The sequence below is a fragment of the Macaca thibetana genome, chromosome 12, assembly GCF_024542745.1.
Source record: "Macaca thibetana thibetana isolate TM-01 chromosome 12, ASM2454274v1, whole genome shotgun sequence".
NCBI lineage: Eukaryota > Metazoa > Chordata > Mammalia > Primates > Cercopithecidae > Macaca > Macaca thibetana.
The window spans coordinates 11377224-11399807 of record NC_065589.1 but is presented as its reverse complement, the minus strand read 5'-3'; the positions used below and the strand labels follow the sequence as shown (position 1 = coordinate 11399807).

At 45.9% G+C, this 22584-nt stretch overlaps 1 protein-coding gene across 6 annotated transcripts in view; it reads left to right on the top strand.

Moving 5' to 3' along the window:
• Positions 1-22584, top strand: part of ARMC9 (armadillo repeat containing 9) — a 180370-nt gene that overhangs the window by 32755 nt on the left and 125031 nt on the right. For all 6 annotated transcript variants that reach the window (XR_007718163.1, XM_050751095.1, XM_050751093.1 and 3 more), the window contains exons 8-9: positions 3327-3484; positions 8875-8973. Coding sequence is in view for 5 of the 6 variants with exons in the window: in XM_050751095.1 (XP_050607052.1) it covers positions 3327-3484; positions 8875-8973 (257 nt within the window). In the remaining variant the exon portion in view is untranslated. The remainder of the gene's footprint in view (positions 1-3326; positions 3485-8874; positions 8974-22584) is intronic.

Below are 22584 nucleotides of genomic sequence, written 5' to 3'. Positions count from 1 at the left end.
AAAAATAATGACTCATATTCATAAGTTATATTGTAACTTTCTTCATCCAGTATCTGTGGATTAGCAAAGTAGCAAAGAGATAATTTTTATCTGAATAAAAACAGGAAAGAGTATATCATTATAAAGACAGGGGTAAATTTCAGCTTTTCACAGTGGGTGAGAAAAACAATTCAATATTTAAAAGTTGATCATTTTGTCTTGAGCAGCCAATTAAAATCTCATTTACCCTTAAAAAAAAAATGCAGTGCCCTAAGTGAAGTAGAAAGGTTAAAAAAGAAAGTCTCAGTGACAGGGGAGATATTTACATCACTGTTATGTCAGTAGTTTGGGATATGAAGAGTCTCAGTAAATTTCACTGGCATGACTAACATGGTTTTATTAAAATAACATAAAGGTTATAATAAGACATCTCCATTAAAAGTTGAGGTCTTGCCACTAGGCGTGGTGGCTCATGCCCGTAATCCCAGCACTGTGGGAGGCTGAGGTGGGAGGATAGCTTGAGGCCAGGAGTTTGTGACCAGCCTGGCCAACATGGTGAGACCCTATTGCTACAAAAACTAAAAAAAAATTAACCAAGTGCGACGACGCCCATCTGAAGTCCCAGCTACTCAGAAGGCTGAGATGGGAGAATGGTTTGAGCCCAGGAGTTGCAGCGAGCTATGATTGCACCAAAGTCTGGCATGGTGACAAAGCCAGACTCCATCTCAAAAAAAAAAAAAAAAAAAAAAAAAAGAAGAGGAAGTTGAGGTCTTGCATGGCAAGGCATCTTGGCTTAGCTGTTCTTGTCTCATAAAACTTCTGACAGGGAAAATAGAAAGTCCTGTTTAATGCTCTGAAATAAAGCTGATGTGTTTGAGCTGTCACCCAAGTAGCTTATAGTCATGGACAGGTCTTTTAAAGTATCTGCGAGGTAATGTCTCTGGGTAGCAGGCTGTCCTCCTAAAGAGTATACAGTTGTCCCTCAGTTTCTATAGGGATTGCTTCCAGGACCCCCACAGATAACCAAAGTCCAGAGATGCTCAAGTCCTTTATATAAAATGGCATGGTATTTGCATACAACCTACACACGTCCTCCCATATACCTTAAATCATCTCTGGATTACCTATACCTAATGCAGTGTAAATGCTGTGTATATTGTTGTTATACCGTTTTGTTTATGACATGAAAATGATATGAAAAAAAAGTCTGTATGTGTTCAGTACAGGTGCTTTTTTCCCCGAATATTTTTGACCTGAGGTGGTTGAATCCACAGATGCAGTACCCATGGATATGGAGTGCTGACTGTATTTGAAAATGGTCACAAACATTTCAGCCCTATTACCTGCTTCTCTGTTTCCAGTAGGCTGCAGGCAGTTTGGCCTTTTATCCCTGAGATGTGCCACACTTTGAAATTGTCGTAAATTCTGATTCTCGGTTCCCAAGGCAAAAGTTCCACAGATAATCTCTCTATGTTTAGTAAATTGCAGAATGAACTTCTAGGGGAAAGGGTTCCTTTGTGCAGTCCAGAGGGACTGCTTTGGGGACATTCACATTGGTGGTTTGGGAGATCATTGAGCCTAGCTAATGGGTTTTGGTACTCGATCCATCATGTACCACTTGGTCTGTGTTGAGAAAGTTTGCATAGATGTTCTCCAATACTTACTACTGCAATATGGGATTATGAATACTATTCTGTAGAATTTTCATCTTTGGAAGTTTTAGCTTATCTAATTTTGAACTATGCATATATATGAAAAACTTTATTTGTATTTATTTACTTCTTTGAGACAGCTCTGTTGCCCCGGCTGGAGTGCAGTGGCATGATCTTGGCTCACTGCAACCTCTGCCTCCTGGGTTCATGCCATTCTAGTGCCTCAGCCACCCGAGTAGCTGGGATTACAGGGGCGTGCCACCATGCCCAGCTAATTTTTGTACTTTTAGTAGAAATGGGGTTTCACCATGTTGGCCAGGCTGGTCTCGAACTCCTGGCTTCAAGCAATTCACCCGCCTCGGCTTCCCAAAGTGCTGGGATTATAGGTATGAAGCCGCCATGCCCCATCTGAAACAATTTTTTTTTTTTTTTTTTTGAGACGAAGTCTGGCTTGGTCGCCCCAGCCTGGAGTGCAGTGGCATGATCTTGGCTCACTGCAACCTCCTCCTCCCGGGTTCAAGCAATTGTCCTGCCTCAGCCTCCCGAGTAGCTGGGATTAAGAGAGTGCACCACCATGCCTGCTAATTTTTGTATGTTTGGTAGAGACGGGTTTCCCCATGTTGGCCAGGCTTGTGGTTTGGGGCAGTGCTACCTCCTTTTGTCTAAAATGTCCTTCAAGAAAGAGGGCAGGTGGTGTGGGCAAAGAAGTGCTAACACCGATGGGGATTTGCCTGTTTCTGCCGAGACCAGGGCGGCTTGGCTTCAGTGTCTTTAGGGCTGCCCACGGGGGGCTTCCGAGCTGACAATCCTAGAGCCTTCCAAGCTACCTGCTCTAAGGCCTGGTGGGAGTGGTTTTATGCTTTACCAAACTGGCAGAATGATGGAATCTCTTCTGCATTCTTATTTTTCCTAGCATGAGTCAAGTAGTCCAAAATTTTATTTAAAATAAAGTGTCCTGCAGATATGAATTGTCCCCCAGATGACTTCATAATACAAAAACAGAGAAAAAGACACAGGTTTGATTTAGGCATTTTGTGAGCTCAGTATAGAATAAAACATTTCTTTTCTTTTTTTTTTGAGACAAAGTCTCGCTCTGTTGCCCAGTTGCCCAGGCTGGAGGACAGTGGCAGGATCTTGGCTCACTGTAACTGCTGTCTCCCAGGTTCAAGTGATTCTCATGCCTCAGCCTCCTAAGTAGTTGGGATTATAGGCGAGCACCACCATGCCTAGCAAATTTTTTAATTTTTTTAGTAGAGATGGGGATTCACCATGTTGCCCAGGCTGGTTTCCAACTCCTGGCCTCAAGGAATCTGCCCACCTTGGCCTCCCAAAGTGTTGGGATTACAGGTGTGAGCCACCACCAGCCCTAGAAACGTTTGTTTTCTTAGACATAGAAGAACTAAAAGAAATTGCATGAGATTCAGTCAAGGGAATCGATTTTCTTAGGAAACCCAGTGAGGATTGAGTTGAACTTCCTGAAAAGGAAATTTTAAGTCAGTTGGTTACAGCACTATGTAAATAAATGTGGCATAAAATAGAAGTAAGTGTGAAACACAAATGGTGTCAAGTTTATTGTTACAACAAAACATTCTGACAGTAAGTATGGTAGTTCTTTGAGAAGAATACAATTATTTTTCATATTGTGGATTTGTATTGATGTTGTTTGTTTTATTTTAATATAAACTGTCTTCCTAGAAATGTTGCAGCAGCTCCACCAGCAGCTGGTTGAAGCTGAACGTAGGTCAATGACATACCTCAAACGGTACAATAAGATCCAGGCCGACTACCACAATCTTATTGGAGTCACAGCAGAACTGGTGGATTCTCTAGAGGCCACAGTCAGCGGCAAGATGGTAAGGAAGAGCCCCAATTGTGTGTATGTCTGTTTGGCAATGAAGAAGGCTTATGGGCATGGACTATTTTTTTTTTTTTTTTTTTTTTTTTTTTGAGACGGAGTCTCGCTCTGTAGCCCAGGCTGGAGTGCAGTGGCCGGATCTCAGCTCACTGCAAGCTCCGCCTCCCGGGTTCACGCCATTCTCCGGCCTCAGCCTCCCGAGTAGCTGGGACTACAGGCGCCCGCCACCTCGCCCGGCTATTTTTTTTTTTGTATTTCTTAGTAGAGACGGGGTTTCACCGTGTTAGCCAGGATGGTCTCGATCTCCTGACCTCGTGATCCGCCCATCTCGGCCTCCCAAAGTGCTGGGATTACAGGCTTGAGCCACCGCGCCCGGCCTGGACTATGTTGATATGGCAGATGGAGTCTGCCTCTCTCCATTCCAAGCCATTGGCACCTGCCACTCTGTTTCCAAAAGCCAACATGCATGAAGGAGATAAGGCCGATATTTTTTACTGTTTTTATCAAGCTTCTTGCAGTGTTTTATCCATTTTTCTTAACATACTGTCTGCTATATCTTTATTTCTCTACCTTATTCTTTTTTTTTATTTATTTATTTATTTATTTATTTTTTTTGAGACGGAGTTTTGCTCTTGTTGCCCAGGTTAGAGTGCAGTGGCGTGATCTCAGCTCAATGCAACCTCCACCTCCCAGATTCAAGTGATTCTCCTGCCTCAGCCTCCCAAGTAACTGGGATTACAGGCATGCGCCACCACACCCAGCTAATTTTATATTTTTAGTAGAGACGGGGTTTCTCCATGTTGGTCAGGCTGGTCTCGAACTCCTGACCTCAGGTAATCTGCCAGCGTTGGCCTCCCAAAGTGCTGGTATTACAGGTGTGAGCCACTGCGTCTGGCCCTTTTTTGAGAAAATATTTTTCAAAAAATTGAGACATGGTCTTGCTTTGTTGCCCAGGCTGATTTTGAACACGTGGGTTCAAGTGATCCTCCCACCTTGGCCTCCCAAAGTGCTGGGATTACAGGTGTGAGCCATCGCACCCAGCGTCTACCTTTTTAATATTAGCAAAGGATAAGTCTGGCGACAGAAAAATATGTGCTGGCAAAAAAATGAGGGGGACATGTCCTGCTGTCACATAGGAAAGCCACTGATTTTCTAATATTGGTTTCATATCCAGCTACCTTTCTAAATCCCATTAATCTTGAGTTTTTTTAATTGATTCTTCTGTATTCTAGATTGACAGTCATGTTATCAAATAATATTTGTGTTTTGCTTTTAAAATTTATCTTGACTTTTCTTAGTACATTGGCTATGGCCTGTGGGATATTGTTGAATAATGTCATCATGGGCATCTTTATCTCATTCCTGTCTTTTTATAAAGTACGATAAAATCTATTTGTGGACATACAGATATTTAAAAAATTGAAGTACCTGTAGATTCACACTGCAGTTATAAAAAATAATTCAGGCCAGGCTCAGTGGCTCACACTTGTAATCCCAGCACTTTGGAAGGCTGAAGTGGGAGGATCACTTGAGGCCAGAAGTTTGAGACCACTCTGGTCAACATGGTGAGACCTCTGTCACTAAAAATATACAATTAAAAATAAAATTAGCCAGGCATGGTGTCTCACACCTGTAATCTCAGCACTTTGGGAGGCCAAGGCAGGCAGATCATCTGAGATCAGGAGTTCAAGACCAGAGCCCTGGCCAACATGGCGAAACACCATCTCTACTAAAAATACAAAAATTTGCTAGGTGTAGTGGAGCACATCTGTAATCCCAGCTACTCAGGAGGCTGAGGCAGGAGGATCTCTTGAACCCGGCTGGCAGAGGTTGCAGTGAGCCAAGATTGCACTACAGCCTGGGTGACAGAGTGGAACTATGTCTCAAATAAATAAATTTAATTTAATTTAAAAAAAGATGGGTCAGAGGAGGAAAGCTGGACTCTTTACTAACCTTTTTAATGTAAGATAACTGCGTTCTCATAGTAAAAGATTGAAACGATTCAGAGAAGCGTATAGTAAGGAACAAAAGCTCCTTCACCACATGCTGTAGATTCATTTCCTTATTGATGTTCAAGACTGACATTGTCTTGTATATTATTTTAGAACAGTTCTCTGCATGTGTGTGTGTGTGTGTGTACACACACATGTACAGCATTTGTACACTTAGTTGGGATCATATGATTCATTACTCTTCTGAAACTTGCTATTTCTCTTTCGATACATCTTGGAGATCTTTCCACATGACCAGATCCACCTCATTCTTTTTAATTCTTTTATACAATTCCATTATAAGGGTGAATCATTATCAGATCTCTGGTGATGAACATTTGGATTTTTTGTTTTTTTGTTTGCTATAACAAAAAATGTTGCAGTGGACATCCTTGTGTATACTGTACATCTTGATTAAAAAAAAATTTTTTTTTTTGAGACGGAGTCTCACTCTGTCGCCCAGTCTGGAGTGCAGTGGCACGATCTCCGCTCACTGCAAGCTCCGCCTCCTGGGTTCACGCCATTCTCCGGCCTCAGCCTCCCGAGTAGCTGGGACTACAGGTGCCCGCCACCATGCCCGGCTAATTTTTTTGTATTTTTAGTAGAGACGGGGTTTCACAGTGTTAGCCAGGATGATCTCGATCTCCTGACCTCGTGATCCACCCACCTCAGCATCTTGATAAAATTCTAAAAGTGGAATTGCTAGGGCAAAGGTATGGGCATGAGCATTTTGATAGAGGTTGTCAAATTATTTGTCCTAAAATGTCAACACACGGCAACACCGAATAGGATTAAACTTTGAAATCTTTGTCAGTTTGGTAAGTAAAACTTGGCATTCTGCATATTTTAATTTACATTTCTTTAATTACGTATGAGGCTGAGTATATTTTCATGTATCGTTCTTGGCCATATGTATATTTATTTATTTATTTTTTGGTCAGCCATCCATCTTCTTTCCTCATTCTTCTGTTTCAAGCAAGAAAGTGACATGAGCAGATAGGCTTGTTAGAGAAATGGTTCTGCTAGCAGTTTCGGAAGTTAAAGGAGGAAACAGTTTCAGGACTGAAGGTTTGATCCAAAGTCTCAAAAGCCACAGAAAACTCCAGAAGAAGAGAACTGAAAAGCATCCAGTGTTTTTGACACTTAGAAGTTCGCTGGTTGTGAGCCTTGCCACGCGAGCTTCCCTGGAGGAACGCAGGTGGATAGCTGGTCACATTGTATTGAAAGGTAAAGGTGGGTTGAGACAGCAAACATAAGCAGTTCTTTCAAGGACCTTGGCTGTAAAGAGAAGCTATTGAGAGGGTGATTGATAGATAAGGATCTAGGGTGAAAAAAGAAGAAGAAGAAGAAGATCTAGGGTAGAAGATGGGGAAGGTATGTTTTTAATATGAAATATATGTGAACGTGTTTCTAGTTGTAGGAAAGGAATAAGTATAGAAAGAAAGGTTAAAAATACAAGATGAAAAAGGTATGTTTTTTGTTCATTTGTTTGAGATAGGGTCTCACTCTGTTGTCCAGGCTGGAGTGCAGTGGTACAATCACAGCTCACTGCAGTCTTGAACTCCCAGGCTCAAGTCATCCTCTCACCTCGGCCTTCTGAGTACCTGGGACTACAGGTGTATACCACCATGCCTGGCTAATTTTTATTTTATTTTTTTTAGAGGTGGTATTTCACTGTGTTACCCAGGCAGGTCTCAAGCTCGTGAGCTCAAATGATCCGCCTGCCTGAGCCTCACAAAGTGCTGGAATTACAGGCATGAGCCACTACGCCAGGCCTGAAAAATGAATGTTTAAATTTTAGTACTACAGAAATTTACTATAGGAATTCAGAAGGAATGGACTCAGGATAATGTAAGCGATCTAGCCTGGGATGCGGTCCCTTTTTCTCTGAGTCACTTCAAATGTAGCTGTGCAACAAGGGATGACAGACCTCTGCCGAAGGATGGACAGAGCCTTTTTTTTTTTTTTTTTTTTTTTTTTTGAGGCGGAGTCTGGCTCTGTCGCCCAGTCTGGAGTGCAGTGGCGCGATCTCGGCTCACTGCAAGCTCCGCCTCCCGGGTTCACGCCATTCTCCTGTCTCAGCCTCCCGAGTAACTGGGACTACAGGCACCCGCAACCGCGCCTGGCTAATTTTTTGTATTTTCAGTAGAGACGGGGTTTCACTATGGTCTCAATCTCCTGATCTCATGATCTGCCCGTCTCGGCCTCCCAAAGTGCTGGGATTACAGGCATGAGCCACCGCGCCCGGCTAGACAGAGCCTTTTATGTGGCTGAAGCAGACCAGAAGTTTCTAGCAGATAGGCAGGAGGCCCAGGAGGAGAGAAAAGGGCCCAGACCTTTCCAGCTCCGCAGGGGTGGAGTAGCCCTGCTTCCCATGCAGGCCAGGGGGATGGCCTTCCTCCCATGCAAGGGTATGAGCAAGGGGTGGGAAAGCAGCCGCTTCTACTGCCATGTGGAAGTTTCCCCTGGTGGAACCACGAAGATGCGGAAGAGGAGGCTCTTTTCCAATTATCATGCCTAAAAAAAAGTGTGGAAGTCGTTATCTGCAGGGATTGGTTTGTGGGGGAAGGGTGGGATTCAGGAGAGGTTGTGGTACTTGTACGTTGAAATGAGCATACATTATTTTTCTAAAAAGAAAATAGATGAAAAAAATTCCAAGGTGACCACTTTCGATGTTGTAGGTCAATCCTGAATTCTCGTAGCTGGTGAGAGAGGCACAAGAGATGCTAAAGGAGAATGCAGGATCCAGCAGCATTGATGGCAACAGCAGCTTGGCCGCACATGGTCAAGCACTGGATAGTTGATTAAAAGTGTTTCCATCACTCATTCAGCAAGCACTGGCTGAGCCACCCGTCATGTGCCAGGGATATCTGTGACCTCATTTAGCTGCTCACTGCGACTGTTACAATAAAGGTGTGGAAAGCGAGAGGCAGAGCTGTTGGTCTTCTCGAGTCCAGGACTTGAGCCCTGATCTTCAGATATGAAGCTTGGCTCTCTTTCCCCCACATTATGGTTGTCCAGTGACTTTGTTATTTATTTGTAATTTACCAAAATGGTTTAGGATCTGTTTATTCTATATGACAGTGGAGATAGCTGAAGTGGAGTTAGATAATTTGCGTCTGATGTCTCATGAGCACACCTGCAGTGTGTTAGCACCTTGTTCTGTCAGGGCCGGTGCTTTCTCTCCTCCCAAGAGCTCTGATGTTAAAGCAAATGATTATCTTTCTAGCTTATATATCTCATCATCGTGCCTTACAGTATTTTTCTAGCTTATATATCTCATCATCGTGCCTTACAGAAAGCTGTTGAGAGACCACTCTAATAATTGCCAGCGTGCCTCAGGTGTCCCTCGGTGAATTTCATGCCGTCACCAGATGTCTTTGTGTCCTCCTTGCAGATCACCCCTGAGTACCTCCAGAGCGTCTGTGTCCGCCTGTTCAGTAACCAGATGCGGCAGAGCCTGGCGCACAGTGTGGACTTCACGAGGCCTGGGACGGTGAGGCTCTGCGCTCAGGGCAGGGTGCCTGTGGTCTATCCCCCCCAGTTTAAAAAGAATGTAACTTTAAAAACAGCATGAGAAAATAACATGCCAAAGACTGCATTTAAGCTGCCTTTGGAAGTCTAGAAACTTCTAGAAGGAAACTAAGTCTGTTTTAGAAGAAGGTACAGCTGAAAGCTGGCCTCCTAGGGAGAGTGAGGAGAGAGGCATGTTCTGCTACCAGTTGCAGCCACTCAGTGGGGGCTCCCAGGGTTGGGGATCAGTAGGAATGGATGGAAACTTTATTCTCCTTTTTTAAAAGCACTGCCGTGGTGGAACTTGTGTGGTCTAAAGCAAGGGCACTTTTTCCCCCCTAACTTTTTACTTGGAATAATTACAAAATTACAAAAGTAGCACAAAGGACACTGGTATACCCTTTACCCAGATTCACCAACTGTTAGCTTTGGCCCCTTCCTTTGTTGTGTCTCTACACATACGTGAATATGCACACATAGGCACACAATCTGTTTTCTGAACTATTTGAAGATAAATTGTATATATTATGACTCTTTACTCCTAAATACTTCAGTGTGTATTTCTTAAGGTTAGGAATATTCTCTCATATAACTATGCAGTTACCAACTTCAGTAAATTTAACATTGATACAGCCTTCTTATCTGTTGTCCATTTTCCAATTTTGGTAGTTGAGTCAACAATGTCCTTCATTGCATTTCCCGTCCTCTGGTCATCTAGGGTCAATTGTCACATTGAGTTGGCACAGCTCCTAGCCTCTTCTAATCTCGAACATTTCCTCAGCCTTTCTTTGAGTTACGTAACATTAACATATTAGAAGAGTATAATTTTCCCCCTTTAAAAAAAATAGAACATTTCACTGGGTGCGGTGGCTCACGCCTGTAATTCCAGCACTTTGGGAGGCCGAGGGGGTGTGGATCACTTGAGGTCAGTAGTTCAAGACCAGCCTGGCCAACATGGTGAAGTCCCATCTCTACTAAAAATACAAAAATTAGCTGAGCGTGGTGGCGGGTGCCTGTAGTCCCAGCTACTCGGGAGGCTGAGGCAGGAGAATCGCTTGAACCTGGGAGGCAGAGGTTGCAGTGAGCCGAGATTGTGCCATTGCACTCCAGCATGGGGGACAAGAATGAGGCTTCATCTCAAAAGAAAAAAAAAAAAAATAGAACATTTTTCCTTTTGTGTTTGATGTGTCCTTGTAATTAGAGTCAAGTTCCCTGAATCACCTAGGCCAAATGTGACCTCAGTGATCGTGTGTCCTCCTTAGGCTAGCATACCTGGAGGCCCATGGTTTTGAGGCAGGCATTCTTAACCAGGGGAGACACCAGTGTCTCTCAAACTCTTCAAAGTACAGGAACCCACGGGCCAGGAGCTCACACCCACCTGCTGCCGCATTCGCAGGCTGGGTGAGTGAAGCCCTATGAAGTCAGCTGTATAGATTTTTTTTTTTTTTTTTTTTTTTTTTTTTGAGATGGAGTCTGGCTGTATAGATTTGGAATGAGGCTCCTGTGTGATCCTGAGGCACCCCTGTGGGTCAGAGCCACAGCTTTTAAATAAGGGTTTGCACGTTAATATAATACTAGAGTCTTAATAAACAGAAGCCTTTTTTTTAGTATTTTAAAGAAAATTTATACCCTACCTAATTCTCAAGTAGATTTGAAGAAGTTTATTATAATATGAGAAAACATAAATATGAGAAACGAGAATGTAGAAAATAAAAATAAGTAAAGAAATTGTGGTTAAGGGAAAATAAGGGTGGGAAAAATGAAAGTAAGCAAGGACTAACACTGGTACAAAAAATGCGTGCTGCAAGTTGTTCCTCCGGAAAGGTGGGCTGCAGATTAGGCTCTGAGCTTTCTAGCAGTCTGTGCAAAGAGGGAAACGTGAGCAGTTATATGATTCCCAGTGCTTATAAAGCAGGAGAGGGCAGTTACATAACTTTTATTATGTAACATTTCCTGTATCCAAAACAACATATGTGCTGCATATGCAGGCTAGGAACCATGACAATAAAACAAACACCCACAAGTCCGCCACATGTGGCCCGAAGTAGACCATTTCAGTGCTGCTAAAGTTTTCTACCCTTCAGACTTCTTCCAAGTAGGTGTATTACTATATAATTTAAAAACAAGTTTAAATGCTTTTTTTTTTTTTTTAAACTGGATGGTCAGACAACTGCTTCACACAGTTATTCCTGGTGCTAAGACCCCGGGATAGTCTCTTGAGTCAGCAGTTTCTATGGATCTTCATAGAAAGCACGTAGTCATGTGCTGAAGAGCAGGCGGCCTTGACCACTTCCTCCCAGCCTAACAGATATATCTCAGAATGGCTGGCTCTGTCAGCTGTTCCACACACGTGGACAGACAGATGGTAGAAGCGGAGTCTTTGGGACATGGCCGCAGTGATTTTAGCATGCCGAAATCTTAGAGAATCAGCCATTTTTAAAAGGTCAGTAAAGTCACCATTGGATATGCAAGTCTTAAAAAAGTAACTTCCTCATGAGCCCTCCAGAAGAAGGACTTTAAGCCACATCCCCGAGAATATGGCTGACCCTCTGTCCACTGTCCAGTTAACATTCGGACAGTTAGGACACAGAGTGCGTTTACTGAAAATTGTGGCTTTCTCATAGCAATTAGCACAGCAGGATCTGTGTCTGCTAGGAGCACTCCTTTCTTGCTCCTTCCCATTTATTTGTTAATTCATCAAAGATTTAGTGTTTTCTAGGTTCAGTTTATAAAATCCGATTATATCTTTTTTTTTTTTTGAGACGGAGTCTCGCAATGTCACCCAGGCTGGAGTACAGTGGCACAATCTCAGCTCGCTGCAAGCTCCGCCTTCCGGGTTCACATCATTCTTCTGCCTCAGCCTCCCGAGTAGCTGGGACTACAGGTGTCCGCCACCATGCCCGGCTAATTTTTTTGTATTTTTAGTAGAGACGGGGTTTCACCGGGTGGTCTCGATCTCCTGACCTCGTGATCTGCCCGTCTCAGCCTCCCAAAGTGCTGGGATTACAGGCGTGAGCCACCACGCCCAGCCATTGTATCTTATATATACAAGCCATCCTTATATTCCCATCTTCTATAGAAGAAGTGATGTATCCAGTTTATTTAAAACTGATGTTGGTCGGACACAGTGGTGCGCACCTGTAATCCCAACACTGGGAGTCCAAGGCAGGCAGATTGCTTGAGCCCAGAGTTCGAGGCCAGTCTGGGTAATATGGTGAAAACCCATCTCTACAAAAAATACAAAAATTAGACTAGACGTGGTGGCTTACGCCTATAATCCCAGCACTTTGGGAGGCTGAGGCAGGCGGATCACAAGGTCAGGAGATTGAGACCATCCTGGCTAACACAGTGAAACCTGTCTCTACTAAAAATACAAAAAAATTAGCCAGGCGTAGTGGCGGGTGCCTGTAGTCCCAGTTACTTGGGAGGCTGAGGCAGGAGAATGGTGTGAACCTGGGAGGCGGAGCTTGCAGTGAGCTGAGATCATTCCACTGCACTCCAGCCTGGGCGACAGAGCAAGACTCCGTCTCAAAAAAAGAAAAAAATGAGCTGGGCTTGGTGGTGTACGGCTGTAACCCCAGCTACTCAGGAGGCTGAAGTGGGAGGATCACTTGAGCCCAGGAGTGGAGGCTGCAGCAAGAGGAGATCGCACCACTGCACTCCAGCCTGGGTGACAGAGTGAGAACCTGTCTTAAAAGAAAGAAAAAACTGATGACATGTTATTAAGCACGGTTTAAAAGGGAGCAGGGGTGCGACATAACTGGTTATCCCACAAGAAGTTATCAATGCCATCTGTCAGGAGACAGTCCCACCACCCCTGACTGTTACATTAGCAGCAAAATACAGACTCTGTGTAACCACTGGAAACCAGGGAAGGGAGGATGAGTTATGTTTAGCTTAGTGATACCATTCTCCTTCTACTGAATCATTGACTTAGGAACACACAATAAAAGCTGCAAAAATTCTAGCCGATTTCTCTAACAAAATGATGAAAAGCGGATGGCGGGGTCATTGTCAAAATATAACAGAATATTGTTGTTGACTATGCATGCGTATATAAAGTTGATTTATGATATCTGTCTCGAGTTCAGATTTACAATGTGTGAAGAAGGAAATTAAGAAACAGTTTAGATGCAACGTCCAGTGACTGGACTGATAGGATTTAGTATTTGGAAGGAGAAGATTGCTTGCTTTTTAAATAAGTTTTTAAGGGGATAAATTCTACTCTAGGGCCCAACAGAAGACCATCAATTTCAAGATAAATACGTGGCACAGATCAGCCTCCTTCACGGAGAGGTCTCAGGTCAGCTGGCCGTCAGGTGCTCTGTTGAGCTTGAGTGTTACTGCTAATTACATACTGTAAAGGAGCTTGGCTGGGTCCTGCCACAAAGCCGTTGGTGTCTATAAAGTTTGGTACACTTGATACTGGTTTTTATATCTGGCAGTTAACAAGAATCTGGGCTTCTACCAACTTAATTGCTGTTCAAAATTCAAAAGGGCCCTTAAATAGAGCCCCTCTTTCCCCCTGAGTTCTGAACTGATTGAAATATAGGACAAAAGAGGAAAGGAAAATGGAGCTGAAAATATCACTGTTGGTGCTGACAAAGCTTATATTGGAGAATGTGGATCTTTGTTTTTTTTGAGACAGGGTCTCACTCTGTTATCCAGGCTAGAGTGCATTGGCACGATCAGGGGTCACTGCTGCCTTGACCTTCTGGGCTCAAGTGATCCTCCCACCTCAGCTTCCTGAGTAGCTGGGACTATAGGCCTGCACCATCATGTCCAGCTAATTTTTATTTTTTATTTTTGTGAGATGAGGTCTCACTATGTTGCCCAGGCTGGTCTCAAACTCCTGGGCTCAAGCAGTCCTCCCACTTTGACCTCCCAAAATGATGGGATGGGATCACACCCGAAATGATGGGTGTGAGCCACCACACTTGGCTGAGAATGTGGATTTTGTTTGTAGGCAGGTGGGGTCCTACTCTTGTGCCTGGGAATTACAGAAGCGTTCTTGCACAGTCCTGGACAGCTCTGGCCAAGCCTAGCCCGCTGCCATTGCTGTGGCTGCCATGAGGGCGGCACGGAGGAGCGGAGTTGACACGTCTTCTCTGGTGGGCTCTGCCCAGAGCAGAAGAGGACAGGCAGGGCAGTGATGCCAGCTCTGCCCCTGCCTCGCAAGTCCCGGTAGTCACCCCTCTCTGGAGAGGAAGCTCCCACCGACAGAGCACCTCACAGGAGAAACACCACAAGAGGAAAGAAGTGTGGTTCTGCCCTCACCTAGTTCACACCCAGGTAGCTGTGTTCAGAAAGCTGCCCATGTTATCGAAGCTGGCACAGGTATCTAGGCACTCCCAGAGGGTTTATAATGACGGGATTCATTTCTTTGAGGCAAGAGCTGTCCCAGGTGGCCTTTTGAGTTTGACTCCATGTATTGCTGTTCCAACCCATTTGTCTTACTGTAGTCCTTACCTTATCAGAGCCTGTGGCTTGCTGGGATAGGAGAGAAATCAGATTTTATATTATCATCAACTTAGTGATAAGAAGTAAGGGAGAAACTTATCCCTCAGGGCACAAGAGGCTGAGTTTCTTGTTTTCTAAGATTACGCAAGTCTCACAGGTGTGTTTGTTTGCAGGAAACGCAGTGCTACGCTGTTCCTGGATGACATTCTGCTGTCGGGGTTTCTGTCGGGGTTTTGCCCGTGGCAGAGCAGCTCCCTGGCTGTGATGTATTGAAAGTCAGCCCTGGGCACGAGGGGTTAGCGTTAAGGTTAGGGCTAGCGTTACACAAATGTGTTAGCTAGAAAGTGTACCGTTTTATTTGTAAATGGAACAAAACCCATCTCCTCCCTTCGCTCAGCGCATCCTGCCCTCCCGTGGGAACCTGTTGCCTATGTTTCATGTGCATCCTTCTAGAGCCTTTAAGTATATATCATTAATTTTTACTTGTGTGTATATTTTCTTTATCTTTTAGAGTTCTAATTTGAGAACAGCATTCCTCCATCAGACATTTAGGTGGCTTTTCTGTTTTCTGCTGTTTCTAGTGGTGTAGCACACATTTTTCCTGCCAGGAGCAGTTGAAAGTGCCTTGGTTGGTCTTTCTCTTCTTCACCCCCTCTTCTGCCTGGGCAAACGTGAATGCAGAGACGCTGGAGAAAAGGTGTGCCATGAAGGGGGGCCGTCCACCCCACACCAAGCCTCTGCCCTAAGAACAGGGCAGGAGTGGGTAGAAGGGAGGCTGACCAGGAGCCAGAGTCTGGTGCCAACTCTTAAGGTAGAAATTTGAGCTCCTGCCCCCTGAGTGAGTCCCACATCCCACCTAGTGGCACCTCTGGGTTTGTGGATTCCTTGGATGGGGAGGTTTCCATTTAAATGCATCCTTATTTAGAAAGATGGCCCATTTGAGAATTAATGCTCTTTTTCTTCAATGACTCCGGATAAGGCCCCATTGGAAATAAAAGTTAAAACACTTTATTTATTTGGCTCAGCAGGTACATGTGCAGGTTTGTTACATGAGCAAATTACATGTCGCTGGGATTTGGGGTACAGATGATCTCATCACCCAGGTAGTGAGCATAATCCTGAGAGTTAGTTTTCAAACCTTGCCCCTCCCACCCTCCCCCTGCCAGTAGTTCCCAGTTATCTGTTATTCTGATCTTTGTGTCCTTGAGTGCTCAGTGTTTAGCTTCCACTTAGAAGTGACAGCTGTGGTATTTGGTTTTCTTTTCCCATGTTAATTCGCTTAGGATGATGGCCTCCAGCTACATCCATGTTGCTACAAAGGCCATGCTTTTGTTCTTTTTTATGGTTTCATAGTATTCCATTGTATATATGCACCACATTGTCCTTATCCAGTTCATGCTGATGGGCACCTGGGTTGATTCCATGGCTTTGCTATTGTGAATAGTGCTGCCATGAACATATGAGTACATATGTCTTTTTCGTAGAACGATTTATTTTTCTTTGGGTATAGAATTGCTGGGTCAAATGGTAGTTCTGTTTGAAGTTCTGGAGAAACCTCCAAACTGCTTTTCACAGGGGCTAAACTAATTTACATTCCCACCAACACATACAAGTTTTTTTTTGTTTTTGAGACAAGGTCTTGCTTTGTCACCCAGGCTCACTGCAGCTTCGACCTCCTGGGCTCAGGTGCTTCTCCTGCCTTAAGTCTCCCAAACAGCTGGGACTACAGACACACGCCACCACACTCGGCTAATTAAAAAAAATTTTTTTTTGTAGAGACAGGGTCTCACTTTGTTGCCCAGGCTGGTCTTGAACTACTGGCCTCAAACAATCCTCCCACCTCGGCCTCCCAAGGTGCTGGAATTATAAGCATGAGCCAACATGCCCAGCCTTGTGATTTTAATTTGCATTAAAATGGTTTTGATTTTGTGATAGATGCTATAGCATTAAATGTAAAAAGGCCCAGGACATGTGGGTCTTGTAAGGCACCTGCTTCCACCTCAGCCATCTTTGTCAGCAGCTTCCTGTTATGTGGCTTGTGGCTCTGGCCTGAAGCTCAGCATCTTCAGCCCTTGCCTTATCCCCAATGTGATTTTCTTACATCTTGGCAAATGCCTATGCTTTCCCCACATTGCCGCCATGTGTCCAGGCCATCTTCCTTGGTGCAACGCCCTTGTATTGAGGAGTCTCCCAACCAGCACCCCGACCCTGCTATACCTTGTATACCAATGCCTGTTGCATACCCAGACCAACCTGGTGATGAGAGGGTTTAACAACTTTGTAGGCTGGGTGCGGTGGCTCACGCCGGTAATCCCAACAGTTTGGGAGGCTGAGGCAGGCAGATTACTTGAGGTCAGGCATTTGAGACCAGCTGGCCAGCATCATGAAACCCCATCTCTACTGAAAATACAAAAATTAGCTGAGCGTGGTGGCACATGTCTGTAATCCCAGCTACTTAGGAGGCTGAGGCACGAGAATCACTTGAACTTGGGAGACAGAGGTTGCGGTGAGCCGAGGTTGCAGTGAGCTGAGATCACGCCACTGCACTCCAGCCTGGGCAACAGAGCAAGGCTCTGTCTCAAAAAAGAAAACACCTTTGTATTAATAACTCAGCCAGTGGGTAGAGCTGTGACCGGCCATCAGCGGAGACCTTTCCGGAGCTCCAAACCCAGACTTCCTGGCCTCCCCATGAATGACAGGTTCACCAGATTTGTGTCCAAATCGGGCTCAGCTTTTCCTCCACACAGGTGGTCTCCCCTCCTGAATTTCCTATCTCAGTGAAAGACACTCCAGGGAACACCTGGGAAGCCTCTGAGGTTTTTCTATGTCCTTTGCCTGGTTATGGGATCGGAAAGAGCTTCCTCCCCTCCTGCCCATGTTGCTGTTGTTTTTGTGTTTGTTCAGGCTCTCCACAGTTCTCGCCTGGCTTAATGTCACATTTCCTAATTGGTCTTAAAGCTCTTACCTTGCTGGTCATTTGTCACATGGGACCTGAAGTGGCCTTTCTGGTTGTGTCTTGTTTATTTGTACCCTTCAGGTTCCAGGAAGGACTCAGGTGTCTTACAGGCATCCGATCATATTACCCTCTTGCTCAACACCGTCATCTCTTTAGGGTGAAGTGGTTTTCGTCTCGTGCAAGCGTCCCTTGTTAAAAAGCTGGCAAGGCCAGACGCAGTGGCTCACACCTGTAATCCAAGCACTTTGGGAGGCTGAGGCAGGCGGATCACAAGGTCAGGAGTTCGAGACCAGCCTGACCAATATGGTGAAACCCCATCTCTACTAAAAATATGAAAATTAGCCAGGCATGGTGGTGTGCACCTGTAATCCTGGCTACTCAGGAGGCTGAGGCAGAAGAAGCGCTTGAACCTGGGAGGCAGAGGTTGCGGTGAGCCGAGATCATGCCACTGTACTCCAGCCTGGGCAACAGAATGAGACTCCGTCTCAAAGAAAAAACAAAAAGAGTGGGCCATAGCAGCATCTTCCCCATCTGATGGGGATGTGCCTCTGGCTTGGGCCTCCATCGCCTCTCCAGTCCCCTGACTGACGTATTGCCTCAAGGGTTCCATTGTGGGCATTTGAACCTCTGTTGAGGTCAAGGGGCCCTACCTTCCTTACCCACGTGACCCTGCACAGCCTGCCCAGCCACAGTGCTCTGTGTTAGTCCATGTGAGTAGGGAGAGAAGAAGGGGTTGGCAGAAATGGCCTCATCTTCGGGGGCTCACTGGTAGCCTCTGCTGGGGTCTAGCCCCGACACTTACTTTCTGCCCCTCACTGGCCCACACACCCCTGCGCCATCCTGCTGCTGTCTCTACTTAGCGCAGCATTTTCCAAAGCCTATGCCCACAAATGCCCATCCCGCAGGATTTCCCTGCCCCACAGCCAAACAGCCTGGGAGTTAATAAGCTTGTGAACTGCCGTACAGTGACATTCCCAGCACAGCAGCACAACATGAGACTCCCGAGAAGTCCCACGGGAGAACTGTTACCCTTGCTGAACCCAGGCAGTCTCCAGTTAGGTTGGACCCAGGAACACTTTCCTTACCTGACGCCTCCTGCTGGTTTCTCTTAGAAAGTCCCCATCCTGCTAGTCACCAAGAGCTGTCCCAGGCTTGGTGTGGCCCCACTGCCCACCTCCCCACATCATGACACCAGCCAGAGGGAGCAGCTGCTCTGGGAGGCAGGCCCCAGGTCCTCCTGTGGCTGAGAGGGGATGGATGGAGGCAGAAATGCAGCTGTTTCACCTTGGCTTAGGTAGACATTTATCCATCCTACCCAAAGATTCCAGAGAACCTAGAAGGGAGCCTGGCACAAGGCAAGTGCTTAGTGAATAATTGATAGGTTGCTACATTAGTTGTTCCACTATTCTCACCAGCACTGTAAAAAGCGTTGCCCCTGCATCTGACCCAGCCTTCTTCAGATGGGAGAACACCACCCACCCGTGCACACCTCCACGGGAGGGAGACCACCGCCCACCCGTGCGCACCTCCACGGGAGGGAGACCGCCGCCCACCCATGCGCACCTCCACGGGAGGGAGACCGCCGCCCACCCGTGCGCACCACGGGAGGGAGACCGCCGCCCACCCGTGCGCACCTCCACGGGAGGGAGACCGCCGCCCACCCGTGCGCACCTCCACGGGAGGGAGACCGCCGCCCACCCGTGCGCACCTCCACGGGAGGGAGACCGCCGCCCACCCGTGCGCACCTCCACGGGAGGGAGATCGCCGCCCACCCGTGCGCACCTCCACGGGCGGGAGACTACCATGTGCATTCGCAGGTCCATTGTGATTGGGAGCACAGTCCTTTTTCTGATGCCCCAGGCCTGCTGGCCTTTCCCTGGGCTCTCAGCCTGAAATCCTAGAAATCAGACAGCACTCACTTGGGCTGGAGTGGGCTGGAGTCAGAGCCTCCGTAGCAGGGGGAGTCCACTCTGTTCAGAACCCATTGTTAGCTCAGTGAGGGAAATTTTTCTGTGATTGGTGATCCTGACTGTGATGGATGGTTTTGGGGCTTGTGATTGTTGATGTCTTTGTTGTAGGGCTGTCTGTTGCACTGTAGGTTGGTTAGCAGCATTCTTGGCCATCCTCCATTAGATGCCAGTAGCGCTACTCCCACTTTTAACAACCCAAAATGTCTCCAAACATAGTCAGATATCCCCTGTGGGCAAAATCACTCGCAGCTGAGAAGCACTGGAGGGAAAGGAAACATGGCTAGTGCACAGTGTGGAAAATGCTGCCGCGCATGCTGCAGAGAACTCGGGATGCCGAGGAAAATCAGTGCCAGCCCATGCTCCCAGAGGGGAGGGTAGACGGTGAGGCTGGAAATGGTCCCGGAGAACATGGAAGGCCAGGGAAGATCAGAGCTATCCTGGAGGATGGGGAGTGAAGGAGGCTGAAGGGAGCGAGGGGCCACCAGGGAGAGGAACTGGTGACTGGAGCCTTGAGGGGGCCTGAGATGAGACTGAGCAGATGCGATTTTTACAAAGACCCCTGTGCTGAGTGTGGAAGGAAGGCTGGAGGAGAGACCTGAAGCAGGGCAAATGTGGGCTTTGGGACCCGATTGCCTGATTAGATTCTTGTTCTAGGGGAAGTTGCTCAGTCCCTGTGTTTGTGCATCTGAAAGTGGAAATGACAGTGCATGAAATGAGTTAATATGTATAAAGTCCCTACAATGGTGTGCCTGGTAACTAGTGAGCCCTCCATAAATATCAGTGAGTACATCCTTATTAAGCTAACGTGGTAGTTCAAAGAAGAGAAGAAGTCCTGAACGAAGCCCCTGGCACAGGGATTAGAGAGTAGGTAGCAGCTGTAGGATGGAATCAGTAGGAGCTGATACTTTGGGGGATGTAGAGAGTGAGGAGGCCACTCCTTTTCTTTTCTTTTCTTTTCTTTTTTCTTTTCTTTTCTTTTTCTTTTCTTTTCTTCTCTTCTCTTCCCTTCTCTTCTCTTCTCTTTTCTCTTTTCTCTTCTCTCTCTTCTCTCTTCTCTTCTTTTCTTTTCGAGATGGAGTCTGGCTGTGTCGCCCAGGCTGGAGTGCAGCAGTGTGATCTCTGCTCACTGTAACCTCCACCTCCCAGATTCAAGTGATTCTCCTGCCTCAGTCTCCCAAGTAGCTGGGATTATAGGCATGAGCCACCGCTCTCAGCCATGCTAATATTTTAGTATGGCCGTGTCCTTACTTGACCCATCTGACTTGTTATCTGAGCTTCTTGGTCTCTGTAATGTGTTAAATGAATAATTTTTTTCTTTTTTGATACAGGGTCTCACTCTGTTGCCCAGGCTGGAGTGCAATGGTGTGATCTTGGCTCACTACAGCCTCAACCTCCTAGGCTCAAACAATCCTCTCACCTCAGCCTCCCGAGTAACTGGGACCACAGGCACACGCCATCACGCCCCGCTAATTTTTTTTTTTTTTTTTTTTTTAGAGATAGGGTTTCATCATGTTGCTCTGGCTGGTCTCAGACTACTGGGCTCAAGTGATCCTCCTGCCTCAGCCTCCCAAAGTGTTGGGAGTACAGGCACGAACCTCTGTGCCCAGCTAGGTGAATAATTTAGATGACATTTCAAACTTATTTCTAAACTCACTACTTAAGCCAACAACAGGAATAGGTAATTTCTTTATTAAAGCAATCAAGGGTTAAAAAGTATAAAAACATACATGCATGATCTGAGCCATTTTTTAAATATAAATTTAAATTTTGTTTGTTTGTTTGAGATGGAATCTTGCTCTGTCACCCAGGCTGGAGTGCAGTGATGTGATCACAGCTCACTGCAAGCTCCGCCTCCTGGGTTCAGGCGATTCTCCTGCCTCAGCCTCCCGAGTAGCTGTGACTACAGGTGTGCGCCACCACGCCCAGCTAATTTTTTGTATTTTTAATAGAGATGGAGTGTCACCATGTTGGCCAGGCTGGTCTGGAACTCCTGACCTCAAGTGATTTGCCCGCCTCAGCCTCCCAAAGTGCTGGGATTTACAGGCCAGGGCCACTATGCCTGGCTGATCTGAGCCGTTTAAAAGTGGTGCTTGGCTGGGCACAGTTTGGCTGGGTTGAACCTGGTAGGCAGAGGTTGCAGTGAGCTGAGATCATGCCACTGCGCTCCAGACTGGGTGACAGAGCGAGACTATGTCTCAAAAAAAAAAAAAAAAAAGTTATGGACCGGAGTTGGGTTTCTCCAAGTTTATTGTGCAGACATATCCGCTGGGGACCTGGCTGAAGTGCAGGTTCTGGTTCAGGAGGTCTGGGATGGTACCCAAAATTATGCATTTTCAATGAGATTTGGATGATGCTGCTTGTCTGAGGAGCACACTTTGAGTAGCAGGGGGCTGCAGAGTCCAGAAATAAAACTAAGGAAAGTTGTATACCTAGCAGACAATGGAGGTAGGAAAGGGGTGGTTTATTTCATGGGTCACGGAGTCAGATGCTGTCAGGGCTAGGAAGTGTGTGAAGCAGCTTGTGTCAGGCTGTAGGGAGCTCTGGGGCCTGAAGATGACGTTCCTTCCACCTTAGTGTTCACATTCAAATTGAAAAAGGAAGAACAAAAAGGAGGTGAAGAAAAAGAGAGGAAGGAAGCAAGATGTACTGATGGAAGCATTTTGAGGTGATAGTGGATGGCCTGGGTGGGACTTACATGGCGCAGCATTACTGGCTCTCAGGGAACAAGAAAACACAGTTGCATGCGTCACTCACACCACAGAGGAAAACACAGTAGCATGAACTCCAGAAGGATGAAATCTCTAAATGTAAAAAATAAAGCTATGAAAATGTTAGAAGAACTGAGAGAATGTGTATATCACCTTGAGGTAGGTAGACCTTCTGAAGTAGGACTGAAATCCATGAAAACAATCTGGTATCACATAAGGCATGAAGGCAAAGTCAAAAAGCAGGTCATGTCTATGAAAAATAATGGGCAATATCACTAAAATTTAAGAAAGTAAACTGTTTTCTACCCATCGAATTGATGGAAGTTTTAGAATGATAGGATCCCGTACTGATAATGAAAAAGGAAAGCTCTCCTTCAGTGCGGGGCGTCTGGCAATGTTTATCAGAATTAAAACTCACATACCCTTTGATCTAGACTTTGGAAGTCCAGCTTAGCTCACAAAACAAAGTATCAGTAAGTACAAGCATGGTGGCAGACGCC